At 35.7% G+C, this 26,413-nt stretch overlaps 1 protein-coding gene across 1 annotated transcript in view; it reads left to right on the top strand.

Annotated features, from left to right (window-relative positions):
* Positions 1-26,413, top strand: part of OLFM1 (olfactomedin 1) — a 66,415-nt gene that overhangs the window by 8,478 nt on the left and 31,524 nt on the right. Inside the window, exons 3-4 of the mRNA XM_053695957.1 lie at positions 727-882; positions 17,814-18,033. Of these exons, the coding sequence (XP_053551932.1) occupies positions 727-882; positions 17,814-18,033 (376 nt within the window). The remainder of the gene's footprint in view (positions 1-726; positions 883-17,813; positions 18,034-26,413) is intronic.

The raw sequence follows: 26,413 nt of genomic DNA, 5'->3' as shown, positions 1-26,413 counted from the left end.
AGTGCCCTTTCTGGTTATTTGCAATCAGCAATTCTGGCCCGGCAGCTCAATGAGGATCTGATTCACAGTGACCGAGTCGTCCTCCCCCCTTTGGTTAGTCTTTACCAGAGGATTTGCTCTTATGAAGTCTTCCTGTACTAATATGGTGACCGTTTTTCTGAACAGCAACATTGTGACGGCCATCTTGGAAATCCTGTCACCAAACTGTAAAGGCAATTTCCATAAATTGTGAGCCCTCTTTTCACACGTGGCACACACTACTGATTGCAGGGCCATGAGAGGTTAAAGCCTGGTCTCTATCGAGACCCCCAACTAAAACATAAAGACACAAGGATATACAGATGAGATGTGTGCTCATATTTAATCCTGAGATATTGAAGATTTAAAGTGAATTAATATTTGCGCATACATCTTGTACAGGGTAACTGTTTTGACCGGTGATAAATGCCTGCGTTCTCTAAAGAGCATCGCTCCAACTTTTCTTTTTTCTTTTTTTTTTATAAGTTTTACCATATATAACGTACAAAAAGGAGCACATATGTGGATCAATACTCAAATGTCCTTTTTTTCATTTGACCCACATCATTAAACTATTCAAATGACAATGGTAAAGCACACTAAGTGATACAACTAAATAAACCTAAAGAGAATAATGTTAGTTATAGTTGTGTATTTAGTGACCCTTTTTTTTAGTGCTTTTTTTGTTTTTTTATTTTGTATTTTTAGGTGCAAAATATGTCCCAGTCAATAGACGTATTGGACAGGCGGACCCAGAGAGACCTTCAGTACGTGGAGAGAATGGAAAATCAAATGAAGGGTCTGGAATCCAAGTTTAAACAGGTTGAAGAATCTCATAGACAACACCAGGCGAGGCAGTTTAAGGTGTGTATGGTTCTCATTTTACTTAGGATTTGTTTGTTTAAGGGACAAATCCACTTGATGTTTTTAAGATCTTAAACTCTATTGCTGCATAGTGATCTTCAACACATTGTGCAGTGACGTTTTACTGCTTCTCCAGCAACAAAGGGTTAAAGGGGTGTACATATTGCATTAGTCATGTTTATTATTGCACAATTAATCAGTTTTTGTGAAATGTACATTGTGATCCAACCTACAATGTAGGAAGAGGTAGCCCGCTTGATTTAAGGCACATTAAACTCATGATTCAGAAGGAACATGCCATTTAAATCAAATTTCTATCCCTTTAAGTAAACAAAATGTGGGAACATGCATTCAACATTTATTCTGTCCCTTTTCCAATCATTTTTAGCTGTGCAAACTGTGGTTTTTCCATGTCTGAGAATCACAAGTGCAAGCTACATACTTCACAAGCCTAACTCTGCTACATATCTGTTTCTAATTAGCCTCAGAAGGGGTGATCAGATAAGATACTGTGAGCACCACCATGTTTGAACTAGTTTTCTATTTATCTCTGGTGGTACAAACAAAGCTGTGTAGAAACCCTTTTAGATTATCCTATGTTCCACACAGCCTTACTATACAGTCTCACTTTTTGCCTGATTTAGATCGGTTCCTAACTGTCCTCAGCAGGAAATATTGATAATGGGAAGCTACAGCTAAAACATAGCGGCCCCCCTTACTTTATAATAACTCAGTGTAATTTAGAAAATCAACAATTTTCAGAGTTAAATTACAGGAAAAGGAGGGCAAAATAAGCCTAACTCTGCTACATATCTATTTCTAATTAGCCTCAGAAGGGGTGATCAGATAAGATACTGTGAGCACCACCATGTTTGAACTAGTTTTCTATTTATCTCTGGTGGTACAAACAAAGCTGTGTAGAAACCCTTTTAGATTATCCTATGTTCCACGCAGCCTTACTATACAGTCTCACTTTTTGCCTGATTTAGATCGGTTCCTAACTGTCCTCAGCAGGAAATATTGATAATGGGAAGCTACAGCTAAAACATAGCGGCCCCCCTTACTTTATAATAACTCAGTGTAATTTAGAAAATCAACAATTTTCAGAGTTAAATTACAGGAAAAGGAGGGCAAAATAAATAACACAAGTATATTGCAAAATATTTTCAATACACATCATAAAGCATTGTATATTACAATATCATACTGCTTAATATATATTTAACTATGTGTTTAACCCCTTAATGACCGCAGCACTTTTCCATTTTCTGTCCGTTTGGGACCAAGGCTATTTTTACATTTTTGCGGTGTTTGTGTTTAGCTGTAATTTTCCTCTTACTCATTTACTGTACCCACACATATTATATACCGTTTTTCTCGCCATTAAATGGACTTTCTAAAGATACCATTATTTTCATCATATTTTATAATTTACTATAAAAAACATTATAAAATATGAAGAAAAAATGGAAAAAAACACACTTTTTCTAACTTTGACCCCCAAAATCTGTTACACATCTACAACCACCAAAAAACACCCATTCTGAATAGTTTCTAAATTTTGTCCTGAGTTTAGAAATACCCAATGTTTACATCTTCTTTGCTTTTTTGCAAGTTATAGGGCCATAAATACAAATAGCACTTTGCTATTTCCAAACCACTTTCTTTCAAAATTAGCGCTAGTTACATTGGGACACTAATATCTTTCAGGAATCCCTGAATATCCATTGATATGTATATATTTTTTTTTCAAAGACATCCCAAAGTATTGATCTAGGCCCATTTTGGTATATTTCATGCCACTATTTCACCGCCAAATGCGATCAAATAAAAAAAATTGTTCACTTTTTCACAAATTTTTTCACAAACTTTAGGTTTCTCACTGAAATTATTTACAAACAACTTATGCAATTATAGAATAAATGGTTGTAAATGCTTCTCTGGGATCCCCTTTGTTCAGAAATAGCAGACATATATGGTTGTAAATGCTTCTCTGGGATCCCCTTTGTTCAGAAATAGCAGACATATATGGCTTTGCTTTTTGGTAATTAGAAGGCTGCTAAATGCCACTGCGCACAATACGTGTATTATGCCCAGCATTGAAGGGGTTAATTAGGGAGCATGTAGGGAGCTTCTAGGGTTAATTTTAGCTTTAGTGTAGTGTAGTAGACAACCCCAAGTATTGATCTAGGCCCATTTTGGTATATTTCATGCCCCCATTTCACCGCCAAATGCGATCAAAGTAAAAAAAACGTAAATTTTTTCACAATTTTAGGTTTCTCACTGAAATTATTTACAAACAGCTTGTGCAATTATGGCACAAATGATTGTAAATGCTTCTCTGGGATGCCCTTTGTTCAGAAATAGCAGACACATATGACTTTGGCGTTGCTTTATGGTAATTAGAAAGTCGCTAAATGCTGCTGCGCATCACACGTGCATTATGGCTAGCAGTGAAGGGGTTAATTAGGTAGTTTGTAGGGAGCTTGCAGGGTTAATTTTAGCTTTAGTGTAGAGATCAGCCTCCCACCTGACACATCCCACCCCCTGATCCCTCCCAAACAGCTCCCTTCTCTCCCCCACCCCACAATTGTCCCCGCCATCTTAAGTACTGGCAGAAAGTCTGCCAGTACTAAAATAAACGTTTTTTTTTTTTTTTTTTTTAAGAAAAAAAAAAAAAAAAGCATATTTACATATGCTGTGTTTAGGATCCCCCCTTAACCCCCAACCTCCCTGATCCCCCCCCAAACAGCTCTCTAAGCCTCCCTCTTAGCCTTATTGGGGGCTATCTTGGGTACTGGCAGCTGTCTGCCAGTACCCAGTTTGAACAATCAAATGTTTATTTTTATTTTTTTATTTTTTATTTTTCTGTAGTGTAGCTCAATCAAACAACCCCCCCCCCCCCCCCACGGACCAACCCCCACCACCTAAATGACACCTAAGGGTTTTTTTCATGTATTTAAATTTTGTCCCAAAATAAAAAAAATTCCGTAGTGTAGCGGTTCCCACCCGCTCCCTCCCCGTGCACGCGCCCGCCCCCTCGTGCACGTGCGCGCCCCCCCGGACTTACCCGCCCACGATCCCGCCCCCCTCCACATGACCAGGGCCATCGATGGCCGCCACCCACCTCCCACACCGGCTCCCACCCACCAACGATACCGGCCATCGATGTCCGGTGCAGAGAGGGCCACAGAGTGGCTCTCTCTGCATCGGATGGCCGTAAAAGGTTATTGCAGGATGCCTCCATATCGAGGCATCACTGCAATAACCGGAAAGCAGCTGGAAGCGAGCAGGATCGCTTCCAGCTGCTTTCCACACCGAGGACGTGCAGGGTACGTCCTCAGGCGTTAACTGCCTTTTTTCTGAGGACGTACCCTGCACGTCCTCGGTCGTTAAGGGGTTAACCACATTTTCTAGGATGAAACACATTGCTAGCAATAATCGTTCATTTAATAATAAAATGGTGCATCAAATTAGAGCTTTGCATCCTGCTTTAATGTTTAGAATCAATAAAAATACAAATAGTTTTATTGGAAACGTGTGACGGTCAAAGACTTAAAGGGATAGAAAGATCACAACTGAAATCCTAGGTCCGTTACGTTATTGAATAAAAACATTTTTGCAATATAAGTCCATTAACAAAACGGGCTCTAGTAAGAGCTAGTTTTTGAGCGGCATACACACATATGCTGTTAGTGTCCGTGCAACACTATTTAAAGGCACAGTCTAGTCAAAAATAAACTTTCACAATTCAGATAGGGCATGCAATTTTAAACAACTTTCCAATTTACTTCTATTATCTAATTTGCTCAATTCCTTATATATCCTTTGTTGAAGAAATAGCAATGCACATGTGTGAGCCAATCACACAAGGCATCTATGTGCAGCAACCAATCAGCAGCTACTGAACATATCTAGATATGCTTTTCAGCAAGTGATATCAAGAGAATGAAGCAAATTATATAATAGAAGTAAATTAGAAAGTTGTTTAAAATGACATGCTCTTTCTAAATCACGGAAAAAAAAATTGGGTTTCATGTCCCTTTAAGCTTAGAGAGCTGCAGAAGTTGTGTATTCTTTTTCTGAACACAATCTGTGTCATACCAAGCCACTGCTGACTTTCTGAGATGATGTGGTGCTTTAATACCGGTTCACTGGGCGCTCACAGCATATGTGTGTATGCTACTAAAAAACTGTCCAATTAGCTTGTGGCCCAGTGGAGTTGTGCAGAAAATGATCTTACAGAAACTTAGCTCCTTTTCATGGCAGCATACTCTATTATGCTCAGGAGCGTGCACGTATCTTGAGCACTGTATTACAAACAGAGCTCAAGACACATGCACGCTCCTAGGCATACCTCATTATGCTCTTGTGAAAAAGAGCTACATTTTAACAAAGGAGACCGAGGCAGGGAGGTAAATTTGTTAATTAAAGTAAATTTAAACATTTTTTTTGTTTAAAGGGACAGTCTAGTCAAAATAAAACTTTCATGATTCAAATAGGGCATAGAATTTTAAACAACTTTCCAATTTACTTTTATCATCAAATTTGCTTTGTTCTCTTGGTATTCTTTGTTAAAAGCTAAACCTAGAAAGGCTCAAACTGATTTCTAAACCATTGAAACCGCCTCTTATCTCAGTGCATTTTGACAGTTTTAACAGCTAGACAGCACTGGTTCATGTGTGCCATATAGATACTAGTGTGCTCACTCCCATGAAGTTATTTAGGAGCCAGCACTGATTGGCTAAAATGCAAGTCTGTTAAAATAACTGAAATAAGAGGGCAGTCTGCAGAGGCTTAAATACAAGGTAATCACAGAGGTAAAAAGTGTATTAATATAATCGTGTTGGTTATGCAAAACTGTGGAATGGGTAATAAATGGATTATCTATCTTTTTAAACCATACAAAAATTCCAGTACACTGTCCCTTCACCTTCGATCTGAAACCTGAAAAGTCAGATATTAATAATACATAAGTATTTAAAGGGATTCCTCCCACCAGGTCAGTTAATTACATTCGTAGATAAAAGGTGTGTGTGTGTTATGGGCACTGAATGAGAAACCTTTAACCTTTATAAACTGCATACACATAAAAAGGAAGACACTTTCAAAAGTGCGGTATTGTGATAAATATGAAATATTAATATTAGAATATATACATATGTAAAGTCTGACGCATTTCACACCCCCTAATGGTCCTTAATCATATTTTATACAGGGATCCTGCTGAGATGTAAGCTTGGTCCCTGAGATATTCCAGTGACATTTACTAATGATTATGTGATTAGATTAGACCCAGTTCATTAAAGGGTCATTCTGATCAAAATTTAAATGCACATAGAGGAATTACATCTTTGAATAGAAACATATACATTTATTGGCAAACAAAATACCTGTGCACGGTGCATACTTAAATGCACGTTTAAAGCAGCTATAGCTTTTATTAGAATCATAACTCTAATACATGTATATTTAAAAAAAAAAGCTTCTATTTAAAACTGAAATACATCCATGTGGGTTCACATTTTGATGGGAATGTGCCTTTAAGAACTTAGCTTATGACAGTGCCTTGCCTAGTCTTCAGTACTTATTCACACAGGAGTTTGATTGCTGTAGCTAAATTGATCACTGAGTGCTGAAGTTAATTTGACTAAACAATTAGAAGATAGAGCACTGGCCGGCCAGATTGTCCAGATTACCTTGGATGAGAGCAGGTACAGTTTTTATTAATCAGCTGATTATTTCACCTGTGCTCCAGTTCAAATATCCCCAGAATCTGACCTGGCAGGGAGACCTAAAGACAGGTTTGAAACCCAGCCCAATAAATGGATTTTGAAAAAAAGCCTCAAAGTATGTATGACTTGAGGTTGATACAGTAAGAATTCATTTTAAAGATAGAGTTTTTACATTAACAGCATCATGTGTTACCATCTTAAAAATAAATTAGTTCTCGGGTCCTTTTAAGATGTCATTGAGAGGAGATAAGGCTAACAGTTAAACAGTCTATTCTTGTGCTTCATATATTGTTTATTTTAGAGACATTCAGGTGCAAAAATGACATGCTTGTGTTGCTGACCCTTTTAAATGGGTTCAACACATAGGTAAAATACTATTTGGGAGCCAGAAGCATTGCAGTTCCTGAGAAGAATACAACCAGCCAATCACCAACCCCCAAGTAGGAATTTATTTATGCATTTAAACCATTTAAAAAATTCTTAGTAAGATAGGTTCAGTAGTCCTGATATTACATTCCCTAATGATTTAGAGCTTATAATATTTGCACCAGAGTTTAATTTGGAGTTTTTGGAGGTGGGAAGCACAGGAGATTACTAGCCAGCTGTACACAATACCACAATGCGCCCCTACATCATTGTACTAGCATCACTGTCTCAGAACAATCAAACCATTCAGATAGCCATAAGTAAAGTCAGCAAACAGCTGAACTGTCAGGCATCCTGATTGGTCAATTCTTAATGAGGTCACCCAGTTCTTTCATTTCTGTAAGCACCAATCAGTTCATTACTGGAGCCGTCTTATACCAGAAGAACCACTTCACAGAGTTTGTACAGTATGGAATTGTCTGTAATTTGGTTCCATCAGAGGCACAACATTGTAGATCATACCATATTTTCTCATCTATGAGATCCACTTTCACATATACAGTACATAGACGTACTTGTCTTGGTCTTCCTCAGACTGATAAAGGACAACATATCTTGTAGTGTTCATATTTTAATTCATCTTATTTTACAGATATTAAATGGATAAATAGAAGTCAAAATGAAACCTCCATAATTCAGATGAAATGGGGGGAAAACAAAAAAAGTTTATAATTCACTTCCGTTTAAAAAAATGTACAAAAAGGTTAAATGTATTTTGACAATTTTCCGATTGCCTCACAGTGATTCAGTAATTTATTTTGTTTTGATTTTGCTCTTCTAAATAATCCCACTGAGTACAACTCAAAAATGGTAATTGGAAACAATGACTAACAATAAATAAATAAAAATGTGAACAATTGTACAATATTTGTATGGATTGGAAAAAAGAAAAAAGAAGATTTTTTTATTTTTATTTTTTTTATTGCCCTTTCCCATTGAATTGCCACACTATAGCCCAACAAATAAGACATTCAAGATAAGATAGACCTGGAATCATGAATCCTGGTTGAGAATGTCAGGCCGGTGATGAAAACGCAGTGCTGTAATTTGGTTGAAATTAAGCATGACGCTTGTTAATTAGAAACAAATTGATATAAACATGGCCAGTGTAACTCAATAAGGGAGCTCCTCCAAAACACATTTCTCATTCCTAATAGGATAAGGTAGGAGACAGATAATAAATATATTTTAAATAGTAACAAATGAAAACATTTGTTATATTGGAGTTCCATTGTAATTGCATGGAAGTTGGCAGAATTAATCTAGTTGGTTTTGTAGCTTCTACATAACAAGCGTAATACAACAATTATAATTCTTGGAGAGAGAAAAAAGCACACAAATTATGAGAAATGCGTTATTAACATTTACTAAATGTTTGGATCTGAAAATTATTTGTAATATTTATTATTATTATTATTATTATTATTTATTATTGTATTTCTTTTTTTGTTAAAGTTACAATGAAGTCTAAAATATGTGTGTGATATGTGTGTGTATATGTATATAGGTTGACAGAACATGATTTTTATATATATTTACAGTGTTCATAAAACATATTCTACTGAAAAGTGTTAATAATGCATTTTATACATTTATTATACTTATAGAGAATGACATTTATTTTGGCAAACTAAAAAACAATTACATTTTTATTAAGAATGTTGACATTTTAGCTAGTATATAGAGAACACGTAACTGTAATCTAAGTGAAAATACTTTCACTCTTTAAAATGCAACCTCTTTTCTACATTATTATTTTGTTAATTATGAATATATATGTAAAAAAGAATCTGCTGTAAAATTGTTAACAAGAAATTATTTTAAATGGCAGAAATAATTTAGCATTTTATTTCCTTTGTAAATGTGGTCGACATTTTCAGCCTATTTTTTTCATTATTATATATTATAAATATTTGGGTTAAGCTCCTTGATTATTGTACACATTTGTATGATCAAAGATTGGCCTCATGGTGTCGTTATTTTTAATGACCTAAATAATGTTGTTTCTAAGGTGTTAGCAACAAACATGTTTTTAAGATTTAATCAACATAATAACATAAGTCTGAATTATATTTTAATCTGTTAAAAGAATGCTTCAAATAGTTTTTGTGGGGTTTTCAAATCCAATAGCATTCTATTTTATTAGAAAACTGGCTATAGTGGATTTCTAATGACTGCAGTGCAGAAATGACTTGGATAGTTTGTAAGTCCTGACCAGCAGTATTCCAATCCATTAGTAGACACATTTATGAAGCTAAGCCTACAACTTTGGAGTCTGAGCCGGTCAGAAATACTACTTAAAGGGACACTAAAACCACTTTTTTTTTTCATGATTCAGATAGAGCATGCAATTTTAAGCAACTTTCTAATTTACTCCTCTTATCAAATTTTCTTTGTTCTCTTGCTATCTTTATTTAAAAAAGCAGGAATGTGACGCATAGGAGCCGGCCCATTTTTGGTTGAGAACCTGGGTTATGCTTGCTTATTGGTGGCTAAGTGTCAGCCTCCAATAAGCAAGGGTTATCCATGGTGCTGAACCTAAAATGGGCTGGCTGCTATGATTTACATCCCTGCTTTTAAAATAAAGATAGCGAGAGAACAAAGAAAAATTGATAATAGGAGTAAATTAGAAAGTTGCTTAAAATTTCATGCTCTATCTGAATAATGAAAGAAAAAATTGGGTTCAGTGTCCCTTTAAGTACTAGTGGGCAGTGGGCAACAGTCTCTGCCTGCTCACCACAATGATGAGCGGGCAAAGTTCCCAAACAGTATTTATGTCTGATGTTTGATAAATGGGCCCTTTTTTATATAAACATTTTAAGGATTTGTTTTAAATAAAACTAAATGACCTTATACCCTGTAGCTATTATGTTGTCCCGTGTGGCATGTTGTTTATGTTTCATGACTTTATATGTGTTTTAGGTTTTTGTACACTCAGTTCACCTTTTAGTAACCTAATTTAGTAATATTTATCAAATTAAATCATGATTGTCTTTGTGTTTGTTCATGATTTCTTTTAAGTGTTTGACATTTTAAAAGTTTTCTTTCAAAATGAGCACAACATTATTTTGACATTGTTCATTTAATTTCATACGTCACAAATTAGCACTAAAAGCCCAATTTAAAAACTAGTGGCCATATAATGTTCCCAGCCAGGGAACCTGCAGTGCTTAGGATAGGAGAGCTATAATTTGCTGCTTGCAGGTATTATTGCACAAGTATTTTCTTAAGCAGCTCCACCCCTTGCACAACCACTTGTGTGAATTCCGGGCTTTTCTTCCGGAAAAAATCAGTCGCAATGGTTTGTTGATTCACTTTGCGCAGGAGGAGAAATTTTCTGATCACGGCTTCTTAACTTGCAGTTGCATAAGTTAGTCTGCGAGTTTGTACTCCAAAATTGTGTCTGCAGCTTAAAGAGACATAAAACTCCCAAATCTTCTTTCATGATTCGGATAGAGCCAACTATTTCTAAACAACTTCCCCTGTATTTCCAATATCAAAAATGCTTCATTCTATTGTTATCCTTTGTTGAAGAAGCAGCAGTGCAATTCTAGGAGCCAATGACAAAAATACACATTTGTGCTGCCACCAATCAGCAGCCAGCTTCCAGTAGTGCATTGCTACTCCTGGGCCTACCTAGGTATGCTTTTTAACAAAGGATACAAAAATAATAAAAGTAAATAATAAATTAGAAAGTTATTTAAAACTGCATGCTCTATCTGAGTAATGAAAGTTTAATTTTGACTTTATTGTCCGTGTAATAAATTGAGCCTTATACAAAAAAAAACCTGATAAAGAAGTCATCCCTTTTGCCTTTCTTTGTTTTGTTTCTGTGTCTGTCTGTAAATACCCGATGCTTCCATCTGAATATAGAATGGTTTAGATTTATTACATACGTAACTCGGGCAGCTTAAAGGGACAGTCTAGTCAAAAATAAACTTTCATGATTTAGATAGGACATGCAAATTTAAACAACTTTCCAATTTGCATTTATCATCAAATTTGCTTTGTTCTCTCTGTATTCTTTTCTGAAAGCTAAACCTAGTTATGCTCATATGCTAATTTCTAAGCCCTTGACGGTCTTATCTTATCTCAGTGCATTTTGACAGTTGTTCACAACTAGGCAGTGCTAGTTCACGTGTGCCATATAGATACCATTGCGCTCACTCCTGTGGAGTTATTTATCAGTCAGCCCTGATTGGCTAAAATACAAGTCTGTCAAAAGAACTGAGATAAGGGAGGCAGTCTGCAGAGGCTTTGATACAAGATAATCACAGAGGTAAAAACTATATTTATATAACTATGTTGATTGTGCAAAACTGGGGAATAGGTGCTAAAGGAATTATCTATCTTTTTAAACAATACAAATTCTGGAGTAGACTGTCCCTTTAACTAAATGGATTGGAATTCCTTAGAGAAGGAAGCCAAAAAGACAGTCAAGTTGAGATTTTGCACTGCTAAATCTAATGATTTGCTCATGGTTTGAGATGGTTTACATTTAATTTGAAGGTCATAAATTGGCAATCAATTCTGAGTATGTCTGCTTGTGCACAGATGACAATTAAATACCGTATAATATATAGACAATGCAATAACACCTAGGGGCCTATTTATCAAAGTGTCAACCGAAAATACGCTGGAATTCTGCATCGTTATTGTTGCGAGATTGATCCGACCTAGTTATCAAAGCCTCAAGATCGGCAAATGTTGAAATTTGTGACGTAACATACGATCCCGCAATCTCAATCCGACGCAGATTGATGCTTACTTTATTACAGATGTTCCAAATACACATTCGGCTCTATTTGACACTTTTTTCAATTTATCAAACTTCTAACAGGTACGCTCGTGGCTATTCCGACGCAGCGTACCTGGTTTTCAATCTGCCACCCTTGAGGCTGCGGATGCCATGGAAATCAATGGGAGTATGAAAGCACCGAAAGCTTATGTTCGATGCTGCAAGAGAATGAAGCATACCCCATTGATTTCTATTGTAGAAAAAAACTTACGTTTACACTTAATACCCTAACATAAACCCCGAGTCTAAACACCCCTAATCTGCCGCCCGACACCGCTGCAACCTAAATAAAGTTATTAACCCCTATCCCGCCGCTCCCCGACACCGCCGCCACTAAATAAACATATTAACCCCTAAACCTCTAGCCTCCCACATCACCACCACTAACTAAACCTATTAACCCCTAAACCATCAGCCCCCCACATCGCAAAAAACTACATTAAGCTATTAACCCCTAAAACTAACAACATCTTAACTTTAAATTTAAATTACAACTTCCCTATCTTCAAATAAATTAAAACTTACCTGTAGAATTAAAATAAACTAATTTTAAACTATTAACTAACCTACCCTAACTATTATACTACAATTAAATTAAATTTCTAATTATATAAACAAAATTACATATTCAAAAACCTAACCCTACTTAAATTATTTAAATATACAATTAAACATTATTACAAAGTCCTAAATTACAAAAAACGAACACTTAGTTACAAAACCTCCCCACTAAATTACGAAAAATAACAAATCAAATTATCAAAAATAAAAATATTTACACCTAATCTAATAGCCCTATCAAAATAAAAAATCCCCCCCAAATAAAAAAAATCCTAGCCTACAATAAACTACCAATAGCCCTTAAAAGGGCCTTTTGTGCGGCATTGCCCCAAAGATAAAAGCTCATTTACCTGGCAAAAAAAAAATACAAACACCCCCCAACAGTAAAACCCACCACCCAACCAACCCCCCAAATAAAAAAAACTATCTAAAATAACCTAAACTACCCATTGCCCTGAAATGGGCATTTGTATGGGCATTGCCCTTAAAAGGGCATTTAGCTCTTTTATTGCCCAGATCCTAATATAAGAATGAAACCCACCCAAAAAAACCTTAAAAAAACTAACACTAACCCCCGACTATCCACTTACAGTTCTTGAAGTCCTGCTTGAAGGATCCATCCAGCCAGCAAAGTCCTCATCCATGCGGCAAGAAGTCTGCATCCAGCCGCCCTCTTCTATCTTCATCCAGCAGGCGCGGAGCGGGTCCATCCTGAAGACATCCGGCGCGGAGCATCCTCTTCATACGGTCTCCAGCATACACTGGTTCTTCTAAACAAGTGACGCAATCCAAGATGGCGCCCCTTGCATTCCTATTGGCTTAAAGATTTCAATCAGCCAATAGGATTGAGCTCTCATTCTATTGGCTGTTCCAATTAGCCAATAGAACGAGAGCTCAATCCAATTGGCTGATTTGAACAACCAATAGAAGGAGAGCTCAATCCTATTGGCTGATTGGAACAGCCAATATGATTTTAGCAGCTCTAATTCCTATTGGCTGATTGAAATCTTTCAGCCAATAGGAATGCAAGGGACGCCATCTTGGATTGCGTCACTTGCTTAGAAGAATCAGTGTACGGCGGAGACCATATGAAGAGGATGCTCCGCGACGGATGTCTTCAGGATGGACCCGCTCCGCGCCAGCTGGATGAAGATAGAAGAGGCCGTCTGGATGTAGACTTCTTGCCGCCTGGATGAGGACTTCGCTGGCTAGATGGATCCTTCAAGCAGGACTTCAAGAACTGTTAGTGGATCGTCAGAGGTTAGTGTTAGGTTTTTTAAGGGGTTTTTTGGGGGGTTTATTTTTAGATTAGGGTCTGGGAAGTAAAAGAGCTAAATGCCCTTTTAAGGACAATGCCTATACAAATGCCCCTTTCAGGGCAATGGGTAGCTTAGGATATTTTAGATAGTTTTTTGATATGGGGGGTTGGTTGGGTGGTGGGTTTTACTGTTGGGGGGTGTTTGTATTTTTTTTGCCAGGTAAAAGAGTTGTAATCTTTGGGGCAATGCCCCACAAAAGGCCCTTTTAAGGGCCATTGTTAGTTTATTGTAGGCTAGGGGTTTTTTTTTATTTTGGGGGGCTTTTTTATTTTAATAGGGCTATTAGATTAGGTGTAAAAAAAAAATATTTTTGATAATTTGGTTTGTTATTTTTCGTAATTTAGTGTTTGTGGTTTTTTTGTAACTTAGTGGGGTTTTTTTTGTAATTTAGGACTTTGTAATAATGTTTAATTGTATATTTAAAGAATTTTAGTAGGGTTAGGTTTTTTAATATGTAATTTTGTTTATTTAATTGGTAGTTTAATTTAATTGTAATATAATAGTTAGGGTAGGTTAATTCATAGTTGAAAATTATTTTATTTTAATTCTATAGGTAACTTTTAATTTATTTGAAGATAGGGATGTTTTAATTTAAAGTTAAGGGGTTGTTAGGTTTATGGGTTAATAGCTTAATGTAGTTTATTGCGATGTGGGGGGCTGACGGTTAATTGATTAATAGGTTTAGTCAGTGGTGGTGATGTGGGAGGCCAGAGGTTTAGGGGTTAATATTTTTATTTAGGTTGCGGCGGTGTCGGGGAGCGGCGGGATAAGGGTTAAACATTTTAGTATAGTGGCGGCATTTAGTGAAATGGTATAAATAAAGTTTTGAAAAAGCAGAATAGACGCGAGATCGCTGACTGCTAGTTAATAACAGTCCGATGCTCATTGCCCCGTACTTGGTGCGCATGTTTTTGACGTCTTTTTTTATAAATAAGGAGAGCGTATTGAGATCCGCGGCCGCAATGTTAGGCGAGCGTATTGATGCCGGCGAATGCAACATAGTTGACACTTTGATAAATATCCCCCCTAATCTGAATTTCAAATAAGCTGATTTGTATCAGGTGACAGACATCAGCCAATCACAGACTAGTATACGTATACCCTGTGAGCTTGTGAACATGCTCAGTAGGATGTTGTTCCCCAGAAAGTGTGACTATAAAAAGACTGTGCACAATTTCATAATGGAAGTAAATTGGAAAATGTCTTAAAACTGCTGCTCTGTCTGAATTATAAGTTTATTTTGACTCAAGTGCCCCTTTTTAGGTAACAGGTCCTGGAATTGTGTATTATATGTGACTGATATTAATTAATGTATTATTACATAAATATCAGAAATAAATCATTGCACACAATAAATACTTCAAAGCTTTAAAACCTGCATTTTTTTAAGCTAATTTTGCATTGTGCTGGTGTGAAGTGACACCCTTTGCATCTAATCTCCATTTACTGTGGATAATTAAGGGGCAAGTATAAATTGACCCCTGGAGAAAATAAACAATCACTGTGCAGGAGGAATTTGAACTTGTTTGCACCATGCACAATGATTTTTATTGTCAAAGGGGATTAAATTTCAAGTTAAATGTCTTTAATAAAGCTCGGCAATGCATTGCAGCCCTCTGAGGCAGTTCAGGAGTTAAATATTCCTAAACAGGTCAGTAGCTGGCCAATTCACTGATCCCCTTAAACTGCAGACTATTACAATCTTAATTGTAAAAAATGAACATTCACTAAATAAGTTAGAGCTCATTATTGTTGTGTTACTGATTAGTTCTTCCTATAAGTCTAACCCTCTTCTGCAGATGTGTTAAACACACAGGTAAAACTACACTTGGTTGGTCCAAGTCTTGCTGTTCTTTATAGTAAACCACCTGTATTTTACTCAGGATCTGCCATACTATGTGCTAAATCATGTTGTGAGGAATAAACTACAGCAGATCATCCTTGCTTTAGACTGTGCCTTTAACACATTATCTGAGACATAAACCAATCAAGGGCAATTTACAAAGTCCTGGTCACACAATCCCTGGCACCGTTGCTTCCTTTTAATTGATCCCATTGGGAGTATAGTCAGGATTACCGAAAATCCTATTTCAGGGACAGTATCAATATGTCGATTGAGGTAGAAATAAACAGCCTGAGAATTTAAAAAAAAAGAAGAAAGAAAATCAGTTGTTATTAAATAAAAAGAAATGTGATTTGCTTAGATACCAGTTTCTTTGTATGTGAGAAAGCTGATACTTTTTGGAATAGTTTGTCAGAAAAGACCATCCACAGACACATTTAGTAATTGTGATGTTGTGATGCTTTTTGTTTTAACACCCCAGATGTCATATCTTTGAGCCCTTATAACTTTTTAATGCAATATTTTTTTTAAATAATTTTTTTTATTAGACTGTTGTTATGATTGGCAGCTGCTGCTCCTTATTGACTCACGGATGGTTTACTATATAGAACAGCAAGACTTGGACCTCCAAAATGTAGTTTTACCTGTGTGTTTATCACATCTGCAGAGGTTAGACTAACTGTAAAAAGGAAGATTTGGGATTAGTCAGAAGGATTATTGCTTATAAGGTAGCAGAACGTAGCTCCGGATTATGATTAAATCACAGATTATGTTGGTCTTTGTGTAAAACTATGTCTATACATTGAAACAATGTTTGACTTTCACTTTGGTTAAAGGTTTAATCTCACATTTTTATTGTCCGTAAAAAAAAAAAAAAGATGTTAACAAATAAGTTTAAAAAAAAGGTTCAATGTATTTTCAATATTTATTTTGTCCCATTTTTGTGCAGTTCACTTATTTTTGTCTCTTATTGACCAAAGCAGAAGAGAGAGAATTAACAATAAAGAGATTTTTTTAAGGGTTTGTCTCTGGACTGCACAAAAACAAAACAATAATGAAAATATAAAATGCTTTAAAACATTTATTTATATGCAGATCATGTGTAATACAGTGCTTAATAAAACTGATATATACTATGCATATAAAGAAAACAAAGTCTACCTTTTGCCGCATTTACTGTCGTTTATCACCCTTGTTAAACTTACTTGATATATTGCTCTACATTTTATCCTGAACATAACCTTGAGAACTGCTATATAAGGGTGGATTAGGGAGAACTAGTGCTTTTTACCAATTTCACCAATAAACGGTTTAAAAAAGTCTGACAAAAATAAAGAAAGAACTAGGATTAAAACAACTACATAAAGTCTTTTAATAGTGTAGGCAGAGTACAATGATTTGTGCTGCACGTTTTTAAAGCTGTGGTACGAAGACTCTATACATTTTTTAGCATTTGCCCTTTATATAAATGAGGAAAAAAGGAAAGCTGAGTCTTAGAGTAGATAAACAGGGTTTATTAGGAGCAGGCTTGATACAGACACAGGTAAGCTCCTAACTTACGCGTTTCACGCATGAGCACATGCGCTTCATCAGAGATATTTATTTATTTATATATATATATATTTATTTTTTTTAACTTAATTTGAGAATGTGTTTGTCAGTTGACTGGGAGTATCTGTTTACGAATAGCCGTGTGTTTTGCGGCAACTAGTGCACCATCTATTCAACATTATTCATTTTCTCGCTTACAGGGCTAACATAACTTGCAGTGACTGAAGAGGCAGTTTACTTCCATGTTGCCATTGAAAGAGAGCAAGGCACAGCAATTTGGGCACCAATCATATTTTTTAAAATCTCTATTCTCCCAATTAGCGCTATATCACTAAGGAACCCTGAACACGTTGAACTCAAATCTTCCTTTGCATGCGAATGTAGCTGCATTTCACGAAGACTTTTTAACCCTTTGTCGATGCATATCTATTTTTTTTTAAGAAACAAACGTTTGTGTATATGTTTTACAGCATGTTATCATAAGATGTTGCATTTGAAACAAAAATGACTAATAAAGGCCTTTCCCAAATATGTTGTATTTCAGACTGTTTAATATGGTTTTGTTTGTACTGTGGTGGGGTTTTTTTTTCTGTTTTTTTGTTGAGGTTGCACTCACGTAGGAGGTAGTCAGGCACATGGTAGGGTGTTGCCGAATTTTGCATGCATGGCACTGAACCAAGCTTATTTTAACCTTGCAGGCAATAAAAGCGAAAATGGAGGAACTTAGGCCTCTGATTCCAGTGTTGGAAGAGTACAAAGCCGATGCCAAATTGGTATTACAGTTTAAAGAGGAAGTCCAGAATCTGACGTCAGTTCTTAACGAGCTACAGGAGGAGATTGGAGCCTTTGACTACGAGGAACTACAGAGCAGAGTGTCAAATCTTGAAGAGCGGCTCCGTGCCTGCATGCAAAAATTAGGTAGGCTCAGGGGAAACTGGTGGCGTACCTACATAAACACATACAATGCTTGGAGACCAATATGGGCATCTCCTGTAGTTTTCTTCTAGCTCTTTGCTGTTGAAGGGTCAACCTTCCAAGGGAACCTGTTCTACAGCAACTGACTTTCCTACCCATTAAATGCCACCAAAAATGAAATGGTTCTAAAACGGACAACACCTTTACCATTAGCTAGCTACACAGAAATACCGCAAATATAGATTCTGTTCATTAGTTTTTTGCTTTCTAAAGGAGCACTGCCAAATGCTATTGACTAGATGCCAGTAAAGTCAAAAGAAAATACTTTATTTTCTTGAAAAGTGTTTCTAGGTTTTCAATGTTAACTTAATTGTCTTGCAAGCCACTACCAAGTGTACAAGTAATATTTTCCTGGGTATTCTGGACTTTATTTTGTTATATTCTTTCTTATCGGCCAATAGAGATTAAAGTGATTGTAAAGTTTAATGAATAATTGCCCAGTATCTGGAAAAAAAAAATCTTAAAAACAGGGGGCACTTTAATTCATTAAACTTTACAATGACGCTTCTTTTTTAAAATACTTAGAATTTTGTTACCATAAACATACCGCCGATCCTCCGCCCATATCTTCTACTGAAGTTAGCATATCAATGACGAATCCGGCTTTCTCCAATCGTTGTGTGTCTCCTTTGGCGTCCAGCTCGTGGGGCAAGCAACGATTGGAGGAAGCCAGATTCGTCATCGATAATGCAAATGCTAACTACAGCAGAAGATGCGGACAGAGGACAATATTTATTTGTTGTGATTTTTTTTATTTTTTTATTTTTGCTTACCCCAAGCCAACTCTCAAGTGTTCTCCTGAAAAGGTTGTTTTAGCAGATATCACAATATCTGTTATTTTCAACTACTGAAGGAATGAGTTTTATGCAAAGAGACTTGCACAAAGATAAAAGTTCACCTACACTGTTAATAAAGGGACAGTCTAGTATAAATTAAACTTTCATTATTCAGATAGGACTTTTAATTTTAATCAACTTTCCAATTTACTTTTATCATCAAATTTGCTTTTTTCTTTTGGTATTCTTAGTTTAAACTAAACCTAGGTAGGCTCATATGCTAATTTCTAAGCCTTTGAGGGCTGCCTCTTATCAAAGGCTTTTTAAATCTCTTTTCAACACAAAGAAACAGAAAGTACACGTGGGCCATATAGATAACACTGTGTTCAGGCACAGGGGGTTATTTAAGATTTAGCACAACACAGTACTAAATGCAAGACAATAGATAATAAACAGTCACAGTCATGTGATCAGGGGGCTGGAAGAAGGTTCCTAGACACAAGGTAATCACAGAGGTAAAAAGTATATTAATATAACTGTGTTGGGGAATGAGTAATAAAGGAATTATCTATCTTTTAAAACAATAACAATTCTATGGTAGACTGTCCCTTTAAAGTTAATAAATATATATAAAACCAAACTGACAAGCACTCCAGATTCCAGTAGAAATTGTCTGGGGTGCAACAGAAAGTATGCACAGTAAATTAAATAGAATACACTCACCAGGACTTATTAACAAATGTATTCCATAGATGTGAATACGACATACAAAGAGACATGCATGGAAGAAAATGTTTCCTATTTTAATCGTAAAAAAATCAAGGACAGCACTTAATGATTTGCCTGCTGAAACCAAGTCACTTTGGTAGTTTGTGAGACAATTCACTATTTCAACAAAATAACACTTTATATGTATTAGCAAAATGACTTTGTTTGCATTTAATCTTGCAAAGCCTTTTGTCAGTGCTTCTTAGGTTTTTTTGGTTTTTTTATATTGATGTTGGATTTATTTATTTTTCTTTATAAATGAAAGTTGGTTTAGTTATAATTTCTGTTACACTATTAACAGCTCTGTAGAGAACACATGATATGTAAGCGAACAGAAGGAACTGGGATTATTTCCTATTGATATGTGATGGAATTATGCCTCTCAATAAACCACTGATTTGTAGCCAAATCTGACATCTTCCCTAACGCACACACAAACTACTCACTAAACACACACACACACATACACTACTCAATAGACTATACTACACACACATATATTACTCAAATTATGCCTCTCAATAAACCACTGATTTGTAGCCAAATCAAACATCCGACATCTTCCCTAACGCACACACAAACTACTCACTAAACACACACACATACACTACTCAATAGACTATACTACACACACATATATTACTCAAATTATGCCTCTCAATAAACCACTGATTTGTAGCCAAATCAAACATCCGACATCTTCCCTAACGTACACACAGACTACTCACTAAACACACACACTACTCACTAAACTATACTACACACACATGTACTACTCACTAAACACACACACACACACACACTACTCACTAAACTATACTGCACACACACATATACTACTCACTAAACACACACACACACAAAGTACACACACACATATACACTACTCACTAAACACACGCACACAAACTACACACACACACATATACACTACTCACTAAACACGCACACAAACTACACTACACACACATATACTACTCACTAAACACACACACACACGCACAAACTACAATACAAACACATACACTACTCACTAAACACACAAACTACACTACACACATATACTACTCACTAAACATACACACACATATACTACACTACACACACATACACTACTCACTACACACACACACACAAACTACAATACAAACACATATACTACTCATTAAACACACAAACTACACTACACACACATATACTACTCACTAAACACACACACACACATACTACACTACACACATACACTGCTCACTAAACACACACAACCTACACTACACACATATACTATTCACTAAACACACACAAACTACACTACACACACATATACTACTCACTAAATACACGTATAAACTACACTACACACACATATACTACTCACTAAACACATACACAAACTACACACACACACTTACACTACTCACTAAATACACACACACAAACTACACTACACACAAACTACACACATACACTACTCACTAAACACACACACACATACAAGCTACACACACATACACCACTCACTAAACACACACATACAAACTACACACACATACACTACTCACTAAACGCACACAAACTACACATACACTACTCACTAAACACACACACACAAACTGCTCACTACACACACAAACTACACACATACAAACTGCACACTATGCACATACACTACTCACTAAACACAAACTATTCACTACACAAGCAACACGCTACACACTACACATACACTACTCACTAAACACACACAAACTATTCACTACATACACAAGCTACACACTGCTCACTTACAGACACACTACACACTAAATGCACACAAACTACACACACACACACAGACCTATCACTAAATACACAAAGTACACACTGCACACACAAAAACTATGCACTACACAGCCACTCTTCACTAAACACACAAACTATGCACACACAAACTATACACTTAACACAGAAACACTGCTCACTAAACACACACACCAACTACACACAAAAATACTCTTCACTAAATACACAAACTACACAAGCACACACACACAATACCCACTAAACACAGAAAGACTCTTCACTAAACACACACACAAACTACACACCACACACACATACAAAGTACCCACTAAACACAGACATACTCTTCACTAAACACACATACACTACATACTGAACACACACAAACTATTCACTACAGACACAAGCTACACACTATGCACTAAACATAAAACGACACTGCGCTACTCACTAAACACACACAAACTACACACTAAGTACAGAGACACTGTATACTAAATTCACACAAACTATACACTAAACACAAACACTGCTCACTAAACACACACACCAACTACACACACCGAGACTCTTCACTAAATACACAAACCACACACTGCACACACAAATACTATGCACTACACACTACACAGACAAACTCTTCACTAAACACACAAACTATGCACACACAAACTACACACGTGCACACACAAACTACCCACTAAACACAGAAAGACTCTTCACTAAACACACACACAAACTACACACTACACACATACAAAGTACCCACTAAACATAGACATACTCTTCACTAAACACACATACACTACTCACTGAACACACACACACAAACTATTCACTACAGACACAAGCTACACACTATGCACTAAACATAAAAAGACACTGCGCTACTCACTAAACACACACAAACTGCACACTAAGTACAGACACACTGTATATTAAATGCACACAAACTATATGCTAAACACAGGAACACTACTCACTAAACATGCACACCAACTACACACTAAACACAGATAGACTGTTCACTAAACACACACACACAAACTACACACACACACATACAAACTACCCATTAAACAAAAACAGACTCTTCACTAAACACACACACTAACTACACACACATACACTACTCACTAAACACACATACAAACTACACACACACATACAAACGACCCACTAAACAAAGACATAATCTTCACTAAACACACACACACATACACTACTCACTAAACAGACACACACACACAAACTATTCACTACACACACAAGCTACACACTATGCACTAAACACAGAAACACTACACACTAAACACACACAAACAACACACTAAGTACAGACACACTATGCACTAAACACAGACACAAACTACACACTAAACACAGACAGACTCTTCACTAAACACACATACACACATACATGCACACCACATTTTGGGTTGTGATTTAACATGTCATAAAGGGGTTCTTGGGAAGAAAATAGCCTGAGTTTGCAGCCAGTAGAAACCTAGGCAGACAATCATTCCAGCTGTTAGTAATTAAGGCTGGAACTGACTGATGCATATGCACATATTCAATCTGTGTCATTTGCAGTTCACCACTTTATGCACCATACATTTAGCTGTCAAGCATAACTAATTAGAGGCTACGCGTTTTGCAGCCTTCATCACTACTGAGTCCAAGCAGGGAGAAACTGCTTTAAACAATTTCTGCTTATGGACTATAAATAATGCTTGAACCCAGGCACCAAAGTAAATGTGACATTTAAAATGTGTATATTGAGGCTTCTATTTTTTATTTTATATATTAATGCTACAGTATGACTCAACATAGCAACTTGTTGCAATCTTCCATGGCAGCAAAGGGGTTAAGTGTGTCCTACACTTGTTTAAGCACTGAAAAGTCTAAGCTGGCAAAGCTAAATGATAATATAACAGTAAAAAAAACACAATCTGCTGTAAGCTACAGATATGGTGAATTCAGAAAATCCGTAGCTAAGCACCATATGGTGCCTGGATTGGAAAATGAGAAGCAGACTAGTCTTTAATTTCTAGGGTCCTGGCACAATGAACACTGGGTTTTAAATTATAATCTACAGCAGCTGATTCTGACTGATTTTACAGGGACATTAAGCTAAACAATGTATTGTATCATTAATAATGAAAACAAAGTTGCAATGTACTTTAATTATTTGCTCTGTTTACTTTTCCTGTCATTTAATGCTGAAACCAGTGTTGTTTTCCACTGCCCCTAGAGAGGCAAGTACTTAACCTGTAGGATCCCAAACCCTGACCCTGCAACATACCCAGTGGTGAAGGAGCACATAAATAGCTGCTTATTTTTGATAAATATGCACTGTATATGTTTCAATGGTAATGATAGTTTAAAAAAAAACAAAAAAAAAACAATATGTTTGTATGCAGGTCATTTGCAATGCAGTGCATAATTTATATATAAACTGCATTTATAGCAAACTGACTTTTGATGTCTCGTTAAAGGGACAGTTTACTCAAAGTTTTCCCCTTTAATTTGTTCTCAATTATCCACTTTACCTGCTGGACTGTATTAAATTGTTTACAAGTATCTCCATCACCCTTATATTGGCATTTGAAATAGTTTATTTGGCCTGTGGTATCCCCACCCATCCTGAAAGTTTTTGGCCTTGAGGCCAATCTGTGTAAGCAGAGCCAGTAGAAGAAATTACACTCCCAGTGGGGTTATAGAAGAGATAAGGTAATAAAATGTTAATTTTACATTGTTCTCTCCAAGTATTGATAATTGGTTTATGGACAGATATAAGATAAAGAAGCAGGTATATGTACACAATGTGATAAAGTAATGAGATCTGATTATACATTCAGATATAAGATAAAGACACATGTATATGTACACAATGTGATAATGTAATGAGATCTGATTATACCTACAGATATAAGATACAGACACACGTATATGTACACAGTGTGACACAGTAATGAGATCTGATTATACCTACAGATATAAGATAGACACATGTATATGTACACAATGTGATACAGTAATGAGATCTGATTATACCTACAGATATAAGATAAAGACACATGTATATGTACACAATGTGATACAGTAATGAGATCTGATTATACCTACAGATATAAGATACAGACACATGTATATGTACACAGTGTGATACAGTAATGAGATCTGATTATACCTACAGATATAAGATAAGGACACATGTATATGTACACAATGTGATACAGTAATGAGATCTGATTATACCTACAGATATAAGATACAGACACACGTATATGTACACAGTGTGACACAGTAATGAGATCTGATTATACCTACAGATATAAGATAGACACATGTATATGTACACAATGTGATACAGTAATGAGATCTGATTATACCTACAGATATAAGATAAAGACACATGTATATGTACACAGTGTGATACAGTAATGAGATCTGATTATACCTACAGATATAAGATACAGACACATGTATATGTACACAATGTGATAAAGTAATGAGATCTGATTATACATTCAGATATAAGATAAATACACATGTATATGTACACAATGTGATAAAGTAATGAGATCTGATTATACCTACAGATATAAGATAAAGACACATGTATATGTACACAATGTGATATAGTAATGAGATCTGATTATACCTACAGATATAAGATAAAGTCACATGAATAGGTACACAATGTGATATAGTAATGAGATCTGATTATACCTACAGATATAAGATAAAGACACATGTATATGTACACAGTGTGATAAAGTAATGAGATCTGATTATACCTACAGATATAAGATACAGACACATGTATATGTGCGCAGTGTGATACAGTAATGAGATCTGATTATACCTACAGATATAAGATAAAGACACATGTATATGTACACAGTGTGATACAGTAATGAGATCTGATTATACCTACAGATATAAGATACAGACACATGTATATGTACACAATGTGATATAGTAATGAGATCTGATTATACCTACAGATATAAGATACAGACACATGTATATATAAACAATGTGATACAGTAATGAGATCTGATTATACCTACAGATATAAGATACAGACACATGTATATGTACACAATGTGATAAAGTAATGAGATTTGATTATACCTACAGATATAAGATAAAGAAACAGGTATATATATACACAATGTGATACAGTAATGAGATCTAATTATACCTACAGATATAAGATACAGACACATGTATATATACACAATGTGATACAGTAATGAGATCTGATTATACCTACAGATATAAGATAAAGACACAGGTATATGTACACAATGTGATAAAGTAATGAGATCTGATTATACCTACAGATATAAGATAAAGACACATGTATATGTACACAATGTGATAAAGTAATGAGATCTGATTATACCTACAGATATAAGATAAAGAAGCAGGTATATGTACACAATGTGATAAAGTAATGAGATCTGATTATACCTACAGATATAAGATACATACACATGTATATGTACACAATGTGATAAAGTAATGAGATCTGATTATACCTAGAGATATAAGATAGACACATGTAAATGTACACAATGTGATACAGTAATGAGATCTGATTATACATATAGATATAAGATAAAGAAGCAGGTATATGTACACAATGTGATACAGTAATGAGATCTGATTATACCTACAGATATAAGATACAGACACATGTATATGTACACAATGTGATACAGTAATGAGATCTGATTATACCTACAGATATAAGATACAGACACATGTATATGTACACAATGTGATAAAGTGATGAGATCTGATTATACCTACAGATATAAGATAAAGACACATGTATATGTACACAATGTGATAAAGTAATGAGATCTGATTATACCTACAGATATAAGATAAAGACACATGTATATGTACACAATGTGATAAAGTAATGAGATCTGATTATACCTACAGATATAAGATAAAGACACATGTATATGTACACA

The sequence above is a fragment of the Bombina bombina genome, chromosome 12, assembly GCF_027579735.1.
Source record: "Bombina bombina isolate aBomBom1 chromosome 12, aBomBom1.pri, whole genome shotgun sequence".
NCBI lineage: Eukaryota > Metazoa > Chordata > Amphibia > Anura > Bombinatoridae > Bombina > Bombina bombina.
Note: the sequence above shows the minus strand (reverse complement) of the source record. Positions and strands in the feature narration are given on the sequence as shown.